Source organism: Eriocheir sinensis, chromosome 43, assembly GCF_024679095.1.
Source record: "Eriocheir sinensis breed Jianghai 21 chromosome 43, ASM2467909v1, whole genome shotgun sequence".
In the NCBI taxonomy this organism is placed as follows: Eukaryota; Metazoa; Arthropoda; class Malacostraca; order Decapoda; family Varunidae; genus Eriocheir; species Eriocheir sinensis.
The window spans coordinates 13,283,583-13,301,710 of NC_066551.1; the positions used below are offsets into that span (position 1 = coordinate 13,283,583).

An 18,128-nucleotide genomic window follows, 5' to 3' on the forward strand; every position below is an offset into this window, starting at 1 on the left:
AAAAGGACAAGCTATATTGAACACACAAGCTATTGAACGATCGTGGCTGGATGCCAAAATAAAGATTTTAAAAACAATCAGCCAAAGTCAGTATAGTAATTTTAAGCTTTTTCAGCCACACCTTGATCACATCTGTTGGGAAATACTCAGAAAAGATGCAGCTAATATGTTTAAATTTTGACATTCCTAAATAATATACAAAGTGCCTATCGTTAGAATCTGTAATCACCACTATTCAGCTTGTTTTTCATTATCCTGCAGTATAGGCCGGGTTCCTGTAGTGAGTTAGTGAGTAGAAACGGCCGGGTAGACCGCATACTAAAATAGCATATATATATATATATATATATATATATATATATATATATATATATATATATATATATATATATATATATATATATATATATATATACAGAGATGGGCAAGTGCGGTACTTAGTGTGGTAGAGCGGTAGTACCGCATCACAAAAAAGTACCACACAACTGCAAACTTTCTGAAAACACCGCACTACCGCGGACTGCACAATAAAATCCTGCGGTATTTTTTGCGGTACTTAAAAACTATCAAAGACATTTGCAGCACGGCATGCTCACAGAAATGTTTTTTTTTTTTTTTTACAATGAATCGAACTCAATCAGTCAATCGGTATCAGTCGTCAGCATCAGTGATTCAATCATTCTGACGTTTCAGTTATTGTTCAAAATTAAATACTAAATGAATAACTCAGAGTAAATCTGTTCGTCACTCAACCCAAGGCGGCGCGCCATGACTGCCTCTGACGATGACTGTACATGGCAGTGTACAACAGTACAAGCAAGCACTAACATGATCGCTGCTCAATCTCATGTCCCGTACAAATTTTTCTTTGATGCATAATATAGACCATATAGTACATACTATATCTGTTTTTTAACTTCATTGTAACTTCTCTATTTTATCATTCTCTCTCTCTCTCTCTCTCTCTCTCTCTCTCTCTCTCTCTCTCTCTCTCTCTCTCTCTCTCTCTCTCTCTCTGTTCAATGTAGCCAAGATCAATATTGTTTGATTATAATAATAATAATAATAATAATAATAATAATAATAATAATAATTTATTATTATTATTATTATTATTATTATTATTATTATTATTATTATTATTATTATTATTATTATTATAATTATCTCCTCGTTGAAATTTCCACGTGGTTTCTTCGCTGAGGCCTGAGACGCCAGTGCTTAGAGCGTTTCCACGGTCGATGTCTCGCTATTACCAGTTGATGTGTTTTGTCTGAATATGTTGGACAGTTTGAATAATGTTTCACTGTTCCCGTCATGACTTTCCTATATTACTAATCTTTTGTTTTCGCTCAAACGCCGTCCTACCCTCCTCCCCTTCCCCTTCACTCCCCCATATCCTCCCTACCAATCCTCCCTACCATTCCTCCCTGCCCACTCCCCCACTTCCTACTCTCTCACATGACGCTGATCTCCTCCTCCCCCTTCCCTGTCCCCTCCATCCTCCTTCGGAAAGTTGCATTCCCTTCCCTCCCCCTCCCCTTCCCGTCCTCTACTCCCCTGTCCTCCCCTTCCTCCTCCCTTACCTCCCTCTCTCCCTCCCCCAGTCCTTCTTTTTATTGTATCTCACAAGTTATTAATTAGTAAATGGATAGCCAGGATAGGCACTGAATAATTTTTTTTTTATATTGAATAGTGACTACCGCTATCGCAGTACCGCACACAGCGTACCGCACTGGGAAAGAAAAAAAATGGGACCGCACTACCGCAACGTACCGCTCTACTCCAGAAAAAGTACTGCACTACCGCAACAGCACTACTGATTTTCAGTACCGTTCCCACCTCTGTATATATATATATATATATATATATATATATATATATATATATATATATATATATATATATATATATATATATATATATATATATCTATATATATATATATATATATATATATATATATATATATATATATATATATATAGGCTTAGGCCTGAAAAAGCCTACAGGCGCTGTTGTTGAGATGTAATATATATATATATATATATATATATATATATATATATATATATATATATATATATATATATATACTTATAAACATTACCGGTTATTTGCAGATTTCTGGTGATATAGGAAATAATTAACTGTCTCGAGTCTAAATGAAAATACTGATAAATGATACCATGGCACACGTAGGGCTCTCCGAAATTTTCTCATCATCGGGTGCCCCTGCCCGGGGCCTGAGGCTGCAGCCTGATCATTAGCCTCAACGTAAATCCACAACTGTAAAACAGCTTCGTGAATGAAAAAAAATAATAATAATTACTTCAAATGTGGCGTGGTTTATCGCGAGTAATTTCATTTGACGTGACAGTTCCGAAATAATAATATAGCCGCGTTCAGAATACCGTAGGTGGTCAGGCAGCTCTAAAACCCTGGCCCACGATTGGTCCGCCACGCACGCCGCCGCCGTTGATTGGTCGAGGCGCCGCGTCTGACGTGCCGAGGGCGAGTGAACGCGGCGTGTATTTTGTTTCCGGCCACGTCTCTTAGCAGAAGACGCCGAGGGAGGGAGTGACAACACGGCGCCCCAGAGCCTCGCGTGAAGACAAATATGTTCAGCTGATGCCCGGGGAGCGAGGAGGCGGCCAAGAGACACTACAACCATGGAGAGAAGCTGGCTGGTGGTGTTAGCAGGGCTGGCGTGCTGGCTGGCCGTGGCTGCCGGGGTGGAGCTTACCTTCGAGCTCCCAGATAATGCCAAGGAGTGTTTCTACGAGGAGATAGAGAAGGGAACGGCTTGCTCCCTCGAATTCCAGGTGGGTGACGAGGGAGGTGCAGCGGTTGTTTGAAAATTGCTACCTATCGTGTTAATTTATTTCGTGATACTTGTATTTTTTATATTTTTAAGGGAGTGAAGTCCAGATGTATGTTCGTGCAGGTGTTTTGCTGTATGCGTGTACCACAGAGTTATAGACTATAACTGTGTGGCGTGCACCGGGGTAATTATGAAGTGCACGCCCCTGACAGGCTACAGCAAAACTATGTGATCAATTCAAGAACATCATGGTTAATACAAACTTTTATGGTGGAACCTGCCTCAGTTTGATTAGGTTAAGTTAGGTCTGGTTTAGCTAGGATAGGCAAAATTAGAGGATTTATGGGTGCATTATGTTTAAGTTAGGTTTATGGGGTATGGTAATCTGAAGAATAGAGTAGACATTTCTTCAACTATGCAGTATTTTATAATATTTTTTTTTCAGTAATGTCCATGTCAAAAATGGTGAACTAAACTTTTAGGGGGAATAAGGTTCAATATTTGTTCTGGAGGTGCAAGCAGGTGCCGTCAACCGGGGTGACTTCAGACAGTTTTCAAGGTTTTTTGCTTATGAAATTTTTGTTTCTAGCCTAGGATCTATGCTGAGTGTGCATTTACTCTGTATTGTTAAGGGGTATCATTACATGGTGCAACATTTTTATGAAACTTAATAGTTTTTGTGCTAAGTGAAAAAATATGGGCGTCTGAAGTCACCCCATGTCTGGGGGTACTTCGGACACCCTTGGGGGAACTTCGGACAGTGGCTATATTTCATTGGGTTTACATATCTGAGCCTGTTCTCACATTCTGGGGGTGACTTCGGACACTGTTGAACCGGGGAAGAAAAAAGGCAAAAATCTTGGTAAAGAAGTTCCCACATTTCAGGTCAGTAAAAAAGGGTCAATAATTAAAAAAAAGATGTTATTACAAAAATAACTAAGATGTAGAGCACAGTTTTAGTTTTTTTTTTTTAAGCTTAATGATCACATAATCACCAAGAATTTTTTTTAATGGTAGGGCAACATTCAAGTGTGTTAGGGCTCTTTGAAGTGCACACTATTTTACATCTCATAATCAGATTTTATCATGATGCATTTCACTAGAAATTTATTTGTATGCTTATTTGTCTACTTTATATGATTGCTTAAATCAAAATAAAGAATTGGTTGATGAGGCAGTTGTAGATAGTCAGGTCTGACACACTATTCCAGTGAAACGACAGTTGATATATGGCGCACACTTAGCGAATAAATTAAACATCTTCTATGTAAATGCCCGTAGCATTATTCAAAAGTGTAGCCACTTGATAATTCATGCAATTGCAGAAAATAAACCAAAATATGTAGTTATATTTAGATGTCCGAAGTCACCCCATTTTGAACCATTTTTTGACATGCCTCCATTCAAGTGACATTTACAGGTGTGTAGGATATGTTAAGCACCCCTGAATCATTCTAACTGTTCTAGTTAAGCATGTTTCTGATCCGAGATTGCTGCACACGCCAAATTTCTAATGTCGCTATTGAATATAACAAGTTTTCAGCCATAAACTCAACATAATTATCATGTATTATATATGAAAACATGCAGAATTAAATGGTGCACATAAAGAAACTCATTATGGCGGGCCAAACAGTGCCCCTTACGCTGTATCTGGGATCGCCAGCGCCAAATTTTAAATGTTGCCATTGAATATAACAAGTTTTCAGCCATAAACTCATCATAATCATCATGTATTATATGAAAACATGCAGAATTAAATGGTGCACATAAAGAAACATAAATTAATTGATAATTTTGAGATGTAAGCATAAATATAGAGATAAAATAACCTGTATATTGGCTAAAGCGAGCCAGGCCGCAGTATGCGAGTCCTCAGATATTGTACGGGGCACACAAGGACGCAGTATACGCGTCCTCGTGTTGAAGGGGTTAAACCACATTTTATTTGATGATTGGGTGGGAGCCCATAGGGGTTAGAGTGACTAGGGTTGGGGCCCCATGGGGACCAGAGTGACTAGGGTTTGGGGGCCGGAATGACTTGGGCCAGATTGACTTGTGGCTGCATTGACTTGTTCTGGAAATGGTATAATTTACCTTTACAGATGTGAGCTCCAATTACTTATTTTTTTCTTTATGCACAGCAAACATGGGTGACTTTGTGCAATTTCTTTTGTGAGGGGGTATGAGGGGGAGGTAAAATAAGTAATACAATATAGCTATCTGAAATCTAGTGAAATTTCCGAAAGTAGGTTGGGTTCTAGGAAATTTTCTTCTATGAAAAATTCCCTAAATATCAGAGGACCATATTTTACTTATTTTGCATCACCCTGTCCAAAAAAAAAAAAAAAATAAATAAAAAAAAAAATAAATAAATAAATAAATAAAAAAATAATAATAATAAAAAAAACTTCCACCAGGTCTCCCAAATTTGCTTTGCAAAGGAAAAAGAAAGGCAATTGAAGCATGCATCTGTAAACATAAATTTTACCTTGGAAGGTATCTTGGGGTAGTTACTTATTTATTTAAAAAAAAAAATTACGTCTTTGCCTATGGCGCCGGTAGGCTTGTTTGGAGGGGTTTGATGGTATGGCCCAGCCCGTTGTGGCGCAGGCAAATGTTTATTGTGACACCATCTCGCATTGGGTCATGCTGCCCTCTGGAGCTCATCTTTAATCCTAGAGTCTGGGTTGATAGGTGGTCTTCTGGACTCTAAATTAGCAACTCATAGCTCTAAAGTTAGTAGTCTGTCACCACCAAATTAGTAACTTACCACTGCTAGACTATCTGTACTAGATTTATAACTGCTTCACTAATTGTGGTTAGGCTTGAATTCGATTGTTGCACATGGAGCCACATTTGAGGCTGTGGGTTGCATACATCAATTTCCATAATCTACTCTTTGAAAAGCCAGTGTGAATTGAAGAGGATTGAAAGTTGGTAGTTTTGGTTTTATCAATATAGTCTAATATTTCATAAAGAAATAACTTAACCTTTCTTGGCTTTGACAAAAAACTGACTGTCCCATGACCTAGGGCAACCTACAGCTACACTCTTGGATGGAAGTTATCAATTTCATATATTAAAAATCAGTGATGTGGAAGAAAAATAATGACCCAAAACAAATATATTAGACTAAGTGGCATGTTTTTGTAGGCCACTTCAAGCCTAAGATTTTCTTGTTTAGTCAAAACCTGTTTTTTTCCTTATAATTGAATGTATAATTGTGTTTCAGCATAAGGAAATGACAAGTTCATTTTCAGCAACAATTTTAACAATGTCATTTCCCTATCACAAAGATATTTATTTATATATGTTTGATCTTTAGTTTTAACTGTTAAATAATGAGTGTGCTTCTTGAGTTTGTGGGGGAAGTCTTAGAGGGCAGAGTTCAAGCTTTTTTTTTCACTTATTGTTTTAGTTGGTCAAGGGTTGTAATGGGCAAGTCTCCTTTGCTTTCTTTCTCAAAACAGCCACTTAAGTGCAAATAAAAAGGATATTCTCATGAAATAAGGGTAATTGATGCTGCACTGTATTAATCCAAAATTGCCCATAGAACATATTAGATAATAAATTTAGAAAGAAAATCAGGAAGGAAAGGGTAAAACAGCAAAGGGAAAAAAAATCAGGAGAGGGAGAACAGGTCTGAGTACCTTGTGTCCTTGCAGGTGGTGACAGGTGGCCACTATGATGTGGACGTTGTACTTGAGGGACCTTCGCGACAGATCTTATACCGGGAGATCAAGCAGCAATATGGACAGTTCCAGTTCACTCCCGATCACACAGGCACCTACCAGGTACTCTCACTCCCTTGATCTCTACATTGCCTTGTATGCCTGATTGTCTTTCTAACTGCACATTAATATTATCACCTGTTAGCAATCTGCTGTGTATAGCACAAGACCAGCATTATTATTATTTCACACAAACACCTTGTTTTATCAGATTTCTTGTCACGGGAAAGTAACTGTAATTAATAATTTGCTAATTGAGATTGTTAATCACTTAAAATTTGTTATATTTTTATTCATATTTTTATGTATACACCCATCCTGATGCTATCGCGCATAATTGGTTATGAAACTTCGATTGATTATGGAATGTGGTAGCTGAAATGAAAAATGAATGGGAATAATTCTAATTGGTTATTGGGCGGCCAACCTTCCTATATTTTGTGCCTATTATACCTCTCTTTGCACATATTTTCCCACCAGACACAATACCAATATGATACTATACTTATTAAAACACACCATGTCACCTTATTATGCCATTGTTATCATGCAAGAAAACGGTCTGGCTTGCATCACTTGTTAGCCGCACAATTCCCAGTGGGGGGGCAGGGGCGATCCAAACCAGGCAGTCAATCAGCTGAGCACAACAAAAATAGCTACCAACAACAACAGCCCCATCATAGTATTCCCTCAGAAACAGCAATAATCGTTGAATGCATTACATGAAATACCGCACCGCCACTTGTGTTGCTGACATTGACAACGCTGCTGTCTCTCCCGTCTCCATGGCAATGAGTCCCCCCCACCCGTCCCGCCATATCCCCTTTCCCTCCCTCCCGCGCTGACAGAGGAGCTTCCATTCGCACCAAAATACAATTTTGGAAAGCAATTATACAAAATCAAAGAGACCTACTACAATTTCATTTTGCAAGTAGATGTAGTGTCATCCTCCAAAGACACTGGAATGCTGTCTTTACCGATACTGTAATCGCGACCTTATTTTGATACTGCCGAACCACAAGGATAGCTCACCACAGCCCAATAGCAGTTTACGGGTAAAGAGAGTAAGAAGATCACCAGTAAAACGCCCCTTGCGGAACTCATACTGGCGATCAAATAGAAGGTCAGAAGTGGAAAGGTGCTTTTGAATCTTCTGGTTTAGGATTGATTCAAAAGCTTTAGATAGACAGGAAAGTAAAGCTATAGGGTGGTAGTTTGAGGGATTGGAACGGTCACCCTTCTTAGGCACAGGCTGTATGAAGGCGTACTTCCAGCAGGAAGGAAAGGTAGATGTTGACAGGCAGAGGCGAAAGAGTTTGACCAGGCAGGGTGTCAGCACGGAAGCATAGTTTTTAAGGACAATAGGAGGCACTCCATCAGGTCCATAACCCTTCTGAGAGTTGAGGCCAGAGAGGGCATAGAAAACATCATTCTTAAGAATCTTAATAACAGGCATAAAGGAGTCAGAGGGGGGATGAGTAGGAGGAATATGCCCAGAATCATCCAGAGTGGAGTTTTTACATAAAGTTTGAGAGAAGAGTTCAGCCTTAGAGATAGATGAGATGGTGGTGCTGCCATCAGGGTTAAGGAGAGGAGGGAAAGATGAAAAAGTGAAGTTGGAGGAGATATTTTCGGCTAGCTGCCAGAAGGTCTCTGGAAGAATTAGAAAAAGCAAGGTTTTGACATTTACTATGGATGAAGAGCTTTTGGTAAGTCAAAGAATAGATTTGGCATGATTCCAGGAGGAAATGTAAAGATCATGGTTAGCAGGAGTTCGAAGGCTCTGGTACCTTTTGTGAGCTGCCTCTATCTTTTGATAGCATTGGAACAAGTGTGATTAAACCAAGGCTTTTTAGCATGAGGAGTAGAAAAAAGTACGTGTAATGTGTGCCTCCATTCCAGGAACAATCAGCTCTGTGATGTGCTGGGCACACACAGAGGGGTCTCTCTCCTGGAAGTAGTAATCATTCCACGGGAAATCGGAAAAGTACATCCTCAGGTCGTCCCAACGAGCTGAAGCAAAATGCCAGAAGCATCGCCTCTTCGGTAGGTCCAGAGGATGTACAGGAGCGATAGGACAGGATACAGAAATAAGGTTGTGATTGGAGGACCCCAATGGAGAGAACAGTTTGACAGAGTAAGCAGAAGGGTTAGAGGCAAGGAAGAGGTCTAGTATGTTGGGTGTGTTTCCAAGGCGGTTGGGAATACGTGTAGGGTGCTGAACCAACTGCTCTAGATCATTGAGGAGAGCAAAGTTGTAGGCTTGTTCACCAGGCTGGTCAGTGAAAGAGGATGAAAGACAAAGCTGGCGGTGAACATTGAAATCTCCTAGGATGGAGATTTCAGCAAAGGGAGAGTAGGTCAAGTGGGTTTAGCAATATGTATTCGACTTGGCAAAGCTATTTACCCATCCATATCTCTGACACCTCAAGGGAACATCCCTCAATTTTGACCATTTCACTAGTGATCTCCCCACAGCAGAAACATCACCTTTCCCTGTTCTGGTACTACATCCTAGCACGTTTAATCCCTCGCCTGCCAACTCTCTGATACCAGCCACTTAATTGATGCATCTCACTAGTGATCTCCCCATGACACCCTCTCCTACAATCCAGCCTCCCTGCACTTCACAAAATAGTTCTCATTTATTCTCATTACATATCCAAACCATCCCAGAGTATCACATTTCACGCTTTCAGCCACTCTGCAATCCACCCCCTTTGCCTTGCACTCATACCATAATTAATATTTTCATTATTTTATTCATCCCATCTAAAGACACCACACGCTCCTATTGTATAGCTAATTACTAATGTAAATATTCATAACTATTGTGCTACATCCCATGTCCATGCCTGAATCCTTTCCAAATATATGACAAAGTTTAGAGAATAATACTTTCTCATACCCTTCTCTATCCCTTTCTTCACATTTCTTTATTTCATAACTCTACAATGCATCCATTACTTATCTGCCTTTTTATGCTTCTTACTAAAACTGTCCCTTGAATTTAATCGCTTCTTCCTTTTCCCTAACTCTGTATGGTTTTGCAAAATCGGTAGTCTGCTCTCTTATCCTCTCAATAGCATTTTATTACTTGCCAGCAATTAATTTCAACTTTCTTCTGGAATACACTGTCAAATTATCCTCTACAGCAGCAGTTCCCAAAGTGTGGTGCACGCACCCCTGGTGGTGCGTAAGGAAAATAATAATGTAGTGGCGGATTTTGTCATTGAAATTTCAAACACATCATTAACTGCCATTGTTTTAAAACTAACGTATGCCTTACGCTTCAGCAGAGTTGTCTGCCCTTTGCTTGAAACTTACCCTGACTCCAAGCATGTTCATCCACCCCTCAGGTACATTTTCGTTCAATTTTGATAGCCATTGCTCAGAGCCTCATACTTTGCGAGCACAAAAATTGTAAAAAATGGACAAAATTTAAGAAAATCGACGGGACTTTAGTACTACTTGAATCTTAGCAGGGGTGTGTGGACTCGTTCACAGCCTGGGAGGTGGTGCGTGGACTCGTTCACAGCCTGGGAGGTGGTGCGTGGCTTGATAACTTTGGGAACCGCTGTTCTACAGCATCTAACTTTCTGCCAACTGCTCTATTTTGTCTGCCAACAATGACTGCTTTGTATATCTCACTTTCATTCTTTTCCCTAAATCCCCTCATTTGGCTTTCACTTTTTGCATACTACAATCCATATAAATATTGAACTGCCAGGATGACATCACACACCCCTGTCTCACCCCTACACCAATAAAACCCTCACTCACCTTGCCACTCATGCACACTGAGGCACTCACTTCCTTGTAAAAACAAATAATCTCTTTAAGTAAATGCCTCCCTATACCACATATCCTTTGGGCATCCCATAAACCCTTCCTCTTGATCCTGATAGAGGTCTTTTCCTTGTCCTTGAAAGTAGCAAATAGCTTCTTACCATTCTCTAGGTATTTTTCAATCATAATTTTCAGCACAGAGATCTGATCTACACAACTTCATTAAGAAAACAACAACAACAACAACAACAAACCCATACATTTCCATTGGTTATTTTCTTTATCCTCGTGTACATATCCTTTCCATATATATTATAGTTGCTCATAAAAATAATTCAATGATTCCAGTTTGTGGTTCATGAGCTCAAACCTTTTAATGTCAAATATAATATTTATTTCTCCCCTTTCAGGTGTGCTTCAGTAATGAATTCTCTACCTTTAGCCATAAGCTTATATATGTAGACTTTCAAGTTGGGGATGAGCCGCAGCTGCCAGGGGTTGGGGACCACTTCACTGCCATGACACAGGTGAGCAATGTGTTTGTTAAAGATTTAAAACAGAGGTGAAAAAGACATTTATTTTCAATGTTTTAACTTAAAAAATGGTCTAAATCTTAAAGTATTATCTTTAGCTCAGGTCCATTCACACGAAAGGTGATAATTCATATTATCACATGCATGACGTTGGCAAAGCTCCATTTTGCCCCATTTTCCATGCTTGACATGGGTTAGTATGTTCATTCAATGAGATCCAGGTGGTGGCACTGGGCATCACTCACGTGACTTGAAACCACATTGCAAAGGTGTACTGGTATTGGATCATCATAATGGCTGAAGAAAATTTCTATGTGGCCTTAATATTAATGTACGTAATAAAGTGCAGTAGGATCTCACCGATTAAGTTTGTTGCCTTAAAAATGCTATTATACAGTAAAACCCCGATTATCCGAAATGGAAGGGGGGAAGCCTCTTTCGGATAAGCCGATTTTTCGGATAATCCGGATTTATGGCCGCCATTTTGATCGCCGCCAGTTTGATCGTCGGCATTGTGGCGTTGCGACTGCCGCCGACTGACGATGTAAACAATGAAACCAAACAAACACACGCTACGCTAAACAAAGTAGTACGCTTAAAACATGTGATGTAAATGTTTTATTGTATGTTTGTCTGTGTGTCTCCTTGTCTGGACCAGTGTATGTTGATACTTGTGAGCGTTGCAGATCTGAATTGTGAATGTTGCAGAGTGCGATTGTGAATGGTTGTGCAAGCTTGCAAGTGTGACCTTGATGCATCGTGCAGGTGGAGACACAGTATGATGACTCATATTATCGCGCAACTCGTATGTTGGAAGGGAATGTGGCATGGAGTGGAGAGGGAGTCGTGTTTGTGTCGTTGTCTTGAGAGTACTGTGTGAGATTAGTCGTGCAGTAGTTTGTTACTTAGACGCACCTACGTCCTTCCTTGGGAGAAGGTGCGGACGTGGTGTTGTTGAGAGTTTGTTTAATGTTTTTTGTCTAATAGATTGATCTATTCGTTACAAGCTATTTCGGCAATACGTATTAGAAAATATATTCATTTTAACTGTTCTTATCAATTTTAAATGTGTTAATATAGTACATATGTAGTTACTTTTATTTATTTTTGATGTTTTATAACGTTTTAGTATAGAAAAAAAAAATTTAATTGCATTATCCAGATCAATTTCGGATAATCCGGTTTTTCGGATAATCCGCTGGATAATCGGGTTTTACTGTATATGATAATGTTATTGTGAGACTTTCAGCTAGAGTATATGATGTGCAGGGCAAAGATCTGAATCTTTTTAGTCGCTTGTGTTCCCTGTCCCACTTTATGGCTGTTAGACATGCATGTGGCACATTACTTAGATGTTGACACTGCTCACCGGGTTGTCTCTTTAAGAGACAATCCTGAGTGTAGGAGGCCAAGGGGATCTCCACAGAGTTTGTGACTTGAGCAAGTTCTTAGATCCTGCCATGAGGTATTTAAGATGGGCAGAGTTGCACCACTGGACATGGTATGGCAAAGTTGGAGGGGTAACTAAGGAAATTGACCACATCCTTGTAAGTACTTGGACAATTCTTCAGAACTGCAGGGTTTCCTGAATTGCAGAGTTATTTGCAACTGGTTATAAAATTTATACAGCATTCAGCTTCATGTCAGGTAAAGAAGAATCTCAAGATATAACTGAACCTTATTTTGCCTTGAGAAACTTGAGACTTGGCATTGGTTATGAGTATGCAATGACAGTCTCAAATCAGTTCAATGTACTTGTTACCATTGAGGACCGTATACAGTTGTGAGATGCCGTTAAACATGCAACCCTCCAAGCCACACAGGAGTGAGTGGAGAGTGCCAGATGTCAAGGAGTGGTTTTGCCTTGGGGGAGACCGTGGAGAATATAAAAGAGACATGTTGCCATGATTACTGGAAATCAGGACCAATGTAGGGCTCTTCATGTTGGACTAGAACTGTCCTCAGCAGAGACAAGAAAAGGTATGTCAGGAGTCTCAGTGAGGATGTAGATAATTCCTTTAATGTAAATGACTTCTGACCTACTTTCTGATCCTTGAAGAAGTCTTCTCTGAGCCTCCCTCTGAGTTGAGTGCTATCTGAACAACAGGTGGTGTCGTCATGTCAAAATATGAATGGGCAGAGGACTCAGCACTCTGAGCAGCTTTGCATGTCAGACCCTCCAGGGGAGCTCTCATTCACTGTGTTACACATAGTGGATGCTGACCTGTCCACTGATGAAACCCCACTCTCTCTTTACTAGGTCATAGAGGGTATGGGAAAACAGTTGAGTGTTTGTAGCACCAGTGCAGAGCTGCTCAAAGGCATTATTGCTGATCAATGGATTGCATGCTGTCTTGACTGCCATATTACAGTCTGGTACCATTCCTCCTGAGTGGAAGAGGGGGGGGGGGGGTCTTCTGTATTTGGAAAGGGAAAAGGGACCTTCAGAACTGTCACAACTACCACAGTATTACACTACTCAGTGTGCCAAGCAAGGTGCTTGCCCATCTATTGCTCACAGCCAACTGCTGAAGTTCCAGAAGCCTGAAGAGTTCAGCTCACACCTGGTATGCTTCGTGTAGTGGTGGAATTTTGACAAGAGTTATGTCAGGGGATGCATGCAACCAATGTCCATTGTAAGAAGATGCAGTGACTAGTATTTTCCATTTTAATGCTTCCTAGGAGATGTATATCCCATCCTCCTCCCAGAAGTGTTTATAGACAACTGGTGCAGTGTAGTCTTACCATGATATTTTTTTTTAATACATCTTAAAACAAAAAACAACAAAAAAATACAGTGGAACCTCAGGTTATGAATGCTTCTCATCACAAACAAATTGGTTCATGAACAAATTTTCTGAACAAAATATATCTCGGGTGACGAACGGTGTCTCGAGCTAGGGACACACAAGCCAGTAACATTGTGGGGCGACAAGCTAGGAGTTTCGGTGGGGAGTCCATCAGTTGCTGTGTAGCTTTCGCTAAATACACAATATGGCAGGGGACTCCCCTTTCAAACAATAACATCTCTTCCATTTCCCTTCCTAACCACCTTCCTCTTATTAAAGCTGGTGTTACATGGGGCATTTTTCCTCCAACCGCATTGGTATGCAACCAGTAACTCCAACTTTTCCGGGTGTGCGTCACACACGCAGCCAAGATCGATGGCCTGTATCTACATCGTAAACAAAGCAGTCGCCCTATGTCAACATGGTGCCGTCTGCTTTAAAGTAAGGGATGTTGCAGCTTGTGCTGCCACTACCCAAGTTATGAACTAGTTGCTGCAGTTAAATGGAAGGAAGAAGCGGTTGTGGGCACGCTCATGGCTTCAAAGATGGGAGGACAGGAGTGTTTTCCCAAACCTAGTCAGAGAACTGTGCTGTGAAGACTTAGAGTCCTACAATTTTCATAGAATAGAGAGAAAAAAAGATATTTTAAACTGTGGTCCCACAGCACAGGGTGTTCTCTTATCTTGTTAATTAAATAGTAAACATAGCAACTCTACTAATCTTGTTAATTAAATAGTAAACATAGCAACTCTACTAGTCCACTTAATGAGTCTCTTGGTATGCCATCTTCCACTGCTTCTCATTCTGCACCCACGGCCGTCATCTGTTTGTTTACATACAGCCACGTGGTTGCTCGTACCCACAACCCGTTTTCCATCTACATATGAAACCAACGGTTGGGCGTATGGGCAACCGTGGTTGCCCGAAGCCCCAGCGGTACAATAGGCTGTGTCCAATGTGACACAGCCTATTGTGCTGTCAACTCTCTTCTGTACAGAACGGTGAAATTAGATTGAGTTTTCGTCTATATTTTATCTGTTTAGCATTGTATTTATCTTTTTTGTGTTAGATTTATTGGATTGGATTTGTTTTGTGTTATGAACTTGTGCACAGAGTACTGTTGTAAAAGTTTAAATAAGCAATCATCTGGGGTCCAGATGCTGCACATTGCTGAACACTCCCAGGTTTTCAGATATCATTTCCATGCTTGTAATTGAAGGCTGTTTAATAACCATCCTTTTGAGCAGCTGGTCAGTCTTCTTTTAATTTTTTCTTGGTCCCCCTGACCCTTTCTTCCGCTCCAAAGCAGTCTCTAGCTCACCATGTTGTGCCTGCCTGCACCAGATCGAGACGGTGATTTTGGAAATCTCCATCTCTCTAGCTATCTTGCCCATAGTTTTTCCTTCTTGGTACTTTGTAACTACCTCCGTCTTCTTCATAATGGATAGGGATTTTCCCGGCATACTGCTTTACTAGACCTCAATAAGGCAGTGGAGGGTAGATGGATGAGGAAGGGATAGGAAGGGGGAAGAAACAGACGTGACAACCTCATCTTACCATAGCTTGCCACACAGTGAGCTGGCTCAGAGGAATAGAATCTACACAAGGCAAGTCAGTGGACTGCCAGACGTAAGATAACAGGGAAAAAATTAAACTGCTCATGCCAAAATTGGCTAAAAATGTAATACGTTACTGTTCTGCCCTAAGTCCCCTTGTGTCCTAAGTTTTTTTGCGCTGACTGTATATACCATTATCATTCATTATTAATGAATGATTTCTTGGGAATAATCACACAAGAAAAAAATGTTTTCATTGCAATCTGTGTTTTGTATCCAGACGTAACAATGATGGCTCAAAGCTAATAGGATGCTTTTACATGTGATGTATTGTGGCATTTTATATGCTTTTCATTTTATTGACACTTTTTACTGTATCAATTAAGTGCCAGAATGGAAATCCTATTGTTCTTTTTTACTTATCACTAGTTGTTAGAAGTAATTTTACATTAAAATCATTGCTTTTTCTTCCACAGATGGAATCATCTTCACAAAAAATACATGAAGATCTAAATTCTGTCATAGACTACCAAACCCACCATCGTCTAAGGGAGGCTCAATCCCGCAAAAGAGCAGAAGACCTCAACGAGCGGGTGCTATTTTGGGCTGTGGGGGAGACCCTTGGCATCTTGGTAATTACAGTGGGACAAGTCATGGTATTAAAGAACTTCTTTGCTGACAAAAAAGGAAATCAAGCTTCCTACTAGATAGTGGTGTGTGAAAGAGAACTAATCAGTGAAGAAGTTGGTGTAAGCTGCACTTCCAACTGTTTGAAAAAGACTCTGGCTGCATCAAGGCTACAAGCTTTGTTACAGGGATTAAGGAATTTCATTAATTTCCTGATTGTGGTTTTCTGTATGAAAGACACTCATTGAATGGGTATTAGTTTTTTTTCTTCAGGAGACTGAGCACAGTAATTGAAGTCAGAACAAAAGGAAAATAAATATTAGTTGCAGTCAAGTGGAATTTTTATCATATTTCATTTATGGTATGGGATAAATTTTACATCAAACTAAGAGTATTTGTCAGTGGTAAATGTTTGTGTCTTGTCTGACAGCTGCATATTTCAGTATCAATTTGCAGTGCCATCATCAGTCTAGCAAGATGTTATACTCTTAATACTGTACTTACTGTAGGGCTTTCAAAACTCGAGAAAAATTTCTTGCAAAATTGACTTTTCTAATTACATTCGTATTTACTTTGACAGTCATGTGACTTCAACAAATACTATCTCGATTTACCAGTTACAAAAAGAGACAAAAATTCCACCATACATTTGGTGGTCTAATGCAGCCCTTACCTACAAGTATTCAAGGAAAGATCTCTGGTTAGTAATGTTATGTTAATTGAACATAAAATGTCTAATGATCTTTTTAACATTTAAAGTTTTGTCTCCAAGTAGTTTTAGTTGTTGTAGGACGTGTTATGAAAGTGGTCAACCAATCTGCCAATAGTACTGTCAAAGTTGGGTTGGTGATTGATGGGAGAAATGTCAACCTGGAGCATAAGGACAAGTTTATCTTGAACTGCATTTGCTTATCTTGTACAATTAGTCTTGGTTTTCTTTCTCAAGCTTAAAATTTTACAGATCTGGGAGGGAGGAAGATTTAAGGATGTTTCATGTTTAGCTTTACATACTAAAAAAAGATTTTGCACCTCCTAGCAGAATGTTAGTGAATATTTTTCTTACAACCACATTATCAGTTTGGGAAAAAAAGTTAGTTGCAGTGAATGAGAGTTGTGTAAATATGAGGCTGTATTTAACTAATGTTTCTGGTGTTTGTTGCTTGCCTCACTAAGAATGTTCCCTGTGTCGGGCTGAAGGGGGATAAGAAAATCACCTTGGTGACAGTCACATACATTTTGCACAAACATTGGCATATGATGTACCAATAGAATAGCTCATGACTACATTTTGATACATTAAAAACAATAACAGGAATGTTGCATTTGATAAGTCAGTGTGCTCTTGAAATAAATTATAAGCAATAACCTTTCCCCCAAACAGTCCAGCAGTTCATAACCAGAGGTAAAGAATACAAGTCTCCTGTGTGGCTATGTATGAAGATAATTATTGTTTTGTATGTAAGGTCTTAATAAAATATGACAAAAATGCAGTGGTGATAGCTAACATGACTGGTCTTGTTTAGAGCACACATATAGCAGGGTTGGGTCCTAGAATTTTCCTAAGTACACAGTTCAGTGTACTCATGCTTGGACTTGGGGTCAAGAATCTTCTCAAGTATTAATAAAGTTGTTTGAGGTACAAGCATGTTGAACATGGTGGCTAGAAGAAGTGAAAAAGGGCAAAGGTGCAACAAAAGTGTAGCCTAAGGCACCATAATTATAATTTTAGGTATCTCGGCAGCTTAAATCAAATAGTATATGGAATTTGAATGTCAAATATGGAAGATTTTCCTACAACAATACTATATACTTTAAAGTAATTAGCAGGTACTTGCACTTAGATTCTAGTAAAGCACAGTACTACGTGCACAAGGGCCGGATTCATCAAACCATTTATGAGACCTCTTGTTGGGTAGTTGTCTGGTAACTCCATCCACTATGAATGTTCTTGATCTTTACGTGGCTCCGATGGCGATGAATGAAGTGACATTCTGGCTGTCCCTTCATTCATCGCCATCAGAGCCACCTAAGCACAAAGAGTGTTCGTAGTGGTCAGAGCTGCAAATGGTATGATAAATCTGGCTCATAGAGTCCAACTACAAACCTGAATATGAGTACTTGGATTTGTGATATTGTAATGCACTTGTACTCGAGTACAAAATATATTACGACCTCAAGCCTGATATTTTAGAGTGGGAATGTCACATTAGCTATTTGAAGGTGTCAGTAATGAGGAGATAATGGGTAGGACATTTTCTTTAAATATAATGTATCAC

General features: G+C 39.6%; 1 protein-coding gene across 1 annotated transcript; it reads left to right on the forward strand.

Annotated features, from left to right (window-relative positions):
- The first annotated feature begins 2,529 nt into the window (after window positions 1–2,529).
- Window positions 2,530–17,340, forward strand: LOC126980189 (transmembrane emp24 domain-containing protein 7-like). Its single transcript, XM_050829805.1, has 4 exons — window positions 2,530–2,825; window positions 6,493–6,621; window positions 10,758–10,874; window positions 15,702–17,340. The coding sequence occupies exons 1-4, from the start codon at window positions 2,673–2,675 to the stop codon at window positions 15,930–15,932; spliced, it is 630 nt and encodes a 209-aa protein (XP_050685762.1). The 5' UTR covers window positions 2,530–2,672; the 3' UTR covers window positions 15,933–17,340.
- The last annotated feature ends 788 nt before the right edge of the window (window positions 17,341–18,128 follow it).

Excerpts from the sequence above, each read along its gene's own strand:
- LOC126980189 (XM_050829805.1), top strand. The coding sequence starts at position 2,673 with ATGGAGAGAAGCTGGCTGGTGGTGTTAGCAGGGCTGGCGTGCTGGCTG. Across the intron at positions 6,622-10,757 it reads ATCACACAGGCACCTACCAG|GTGTGCTTCAGTAATGAATT; the intron begins GTACTCTCACTC and ends CTCCCCTTTCAG. Across the intron at positions 10,875-15,701 it reads ACTTCACTGCCATGACACAG|ATGGAATCATCTTCACAAAA; the intron begins GTGAGCAATGTG and ends TTTCTTCCACAG.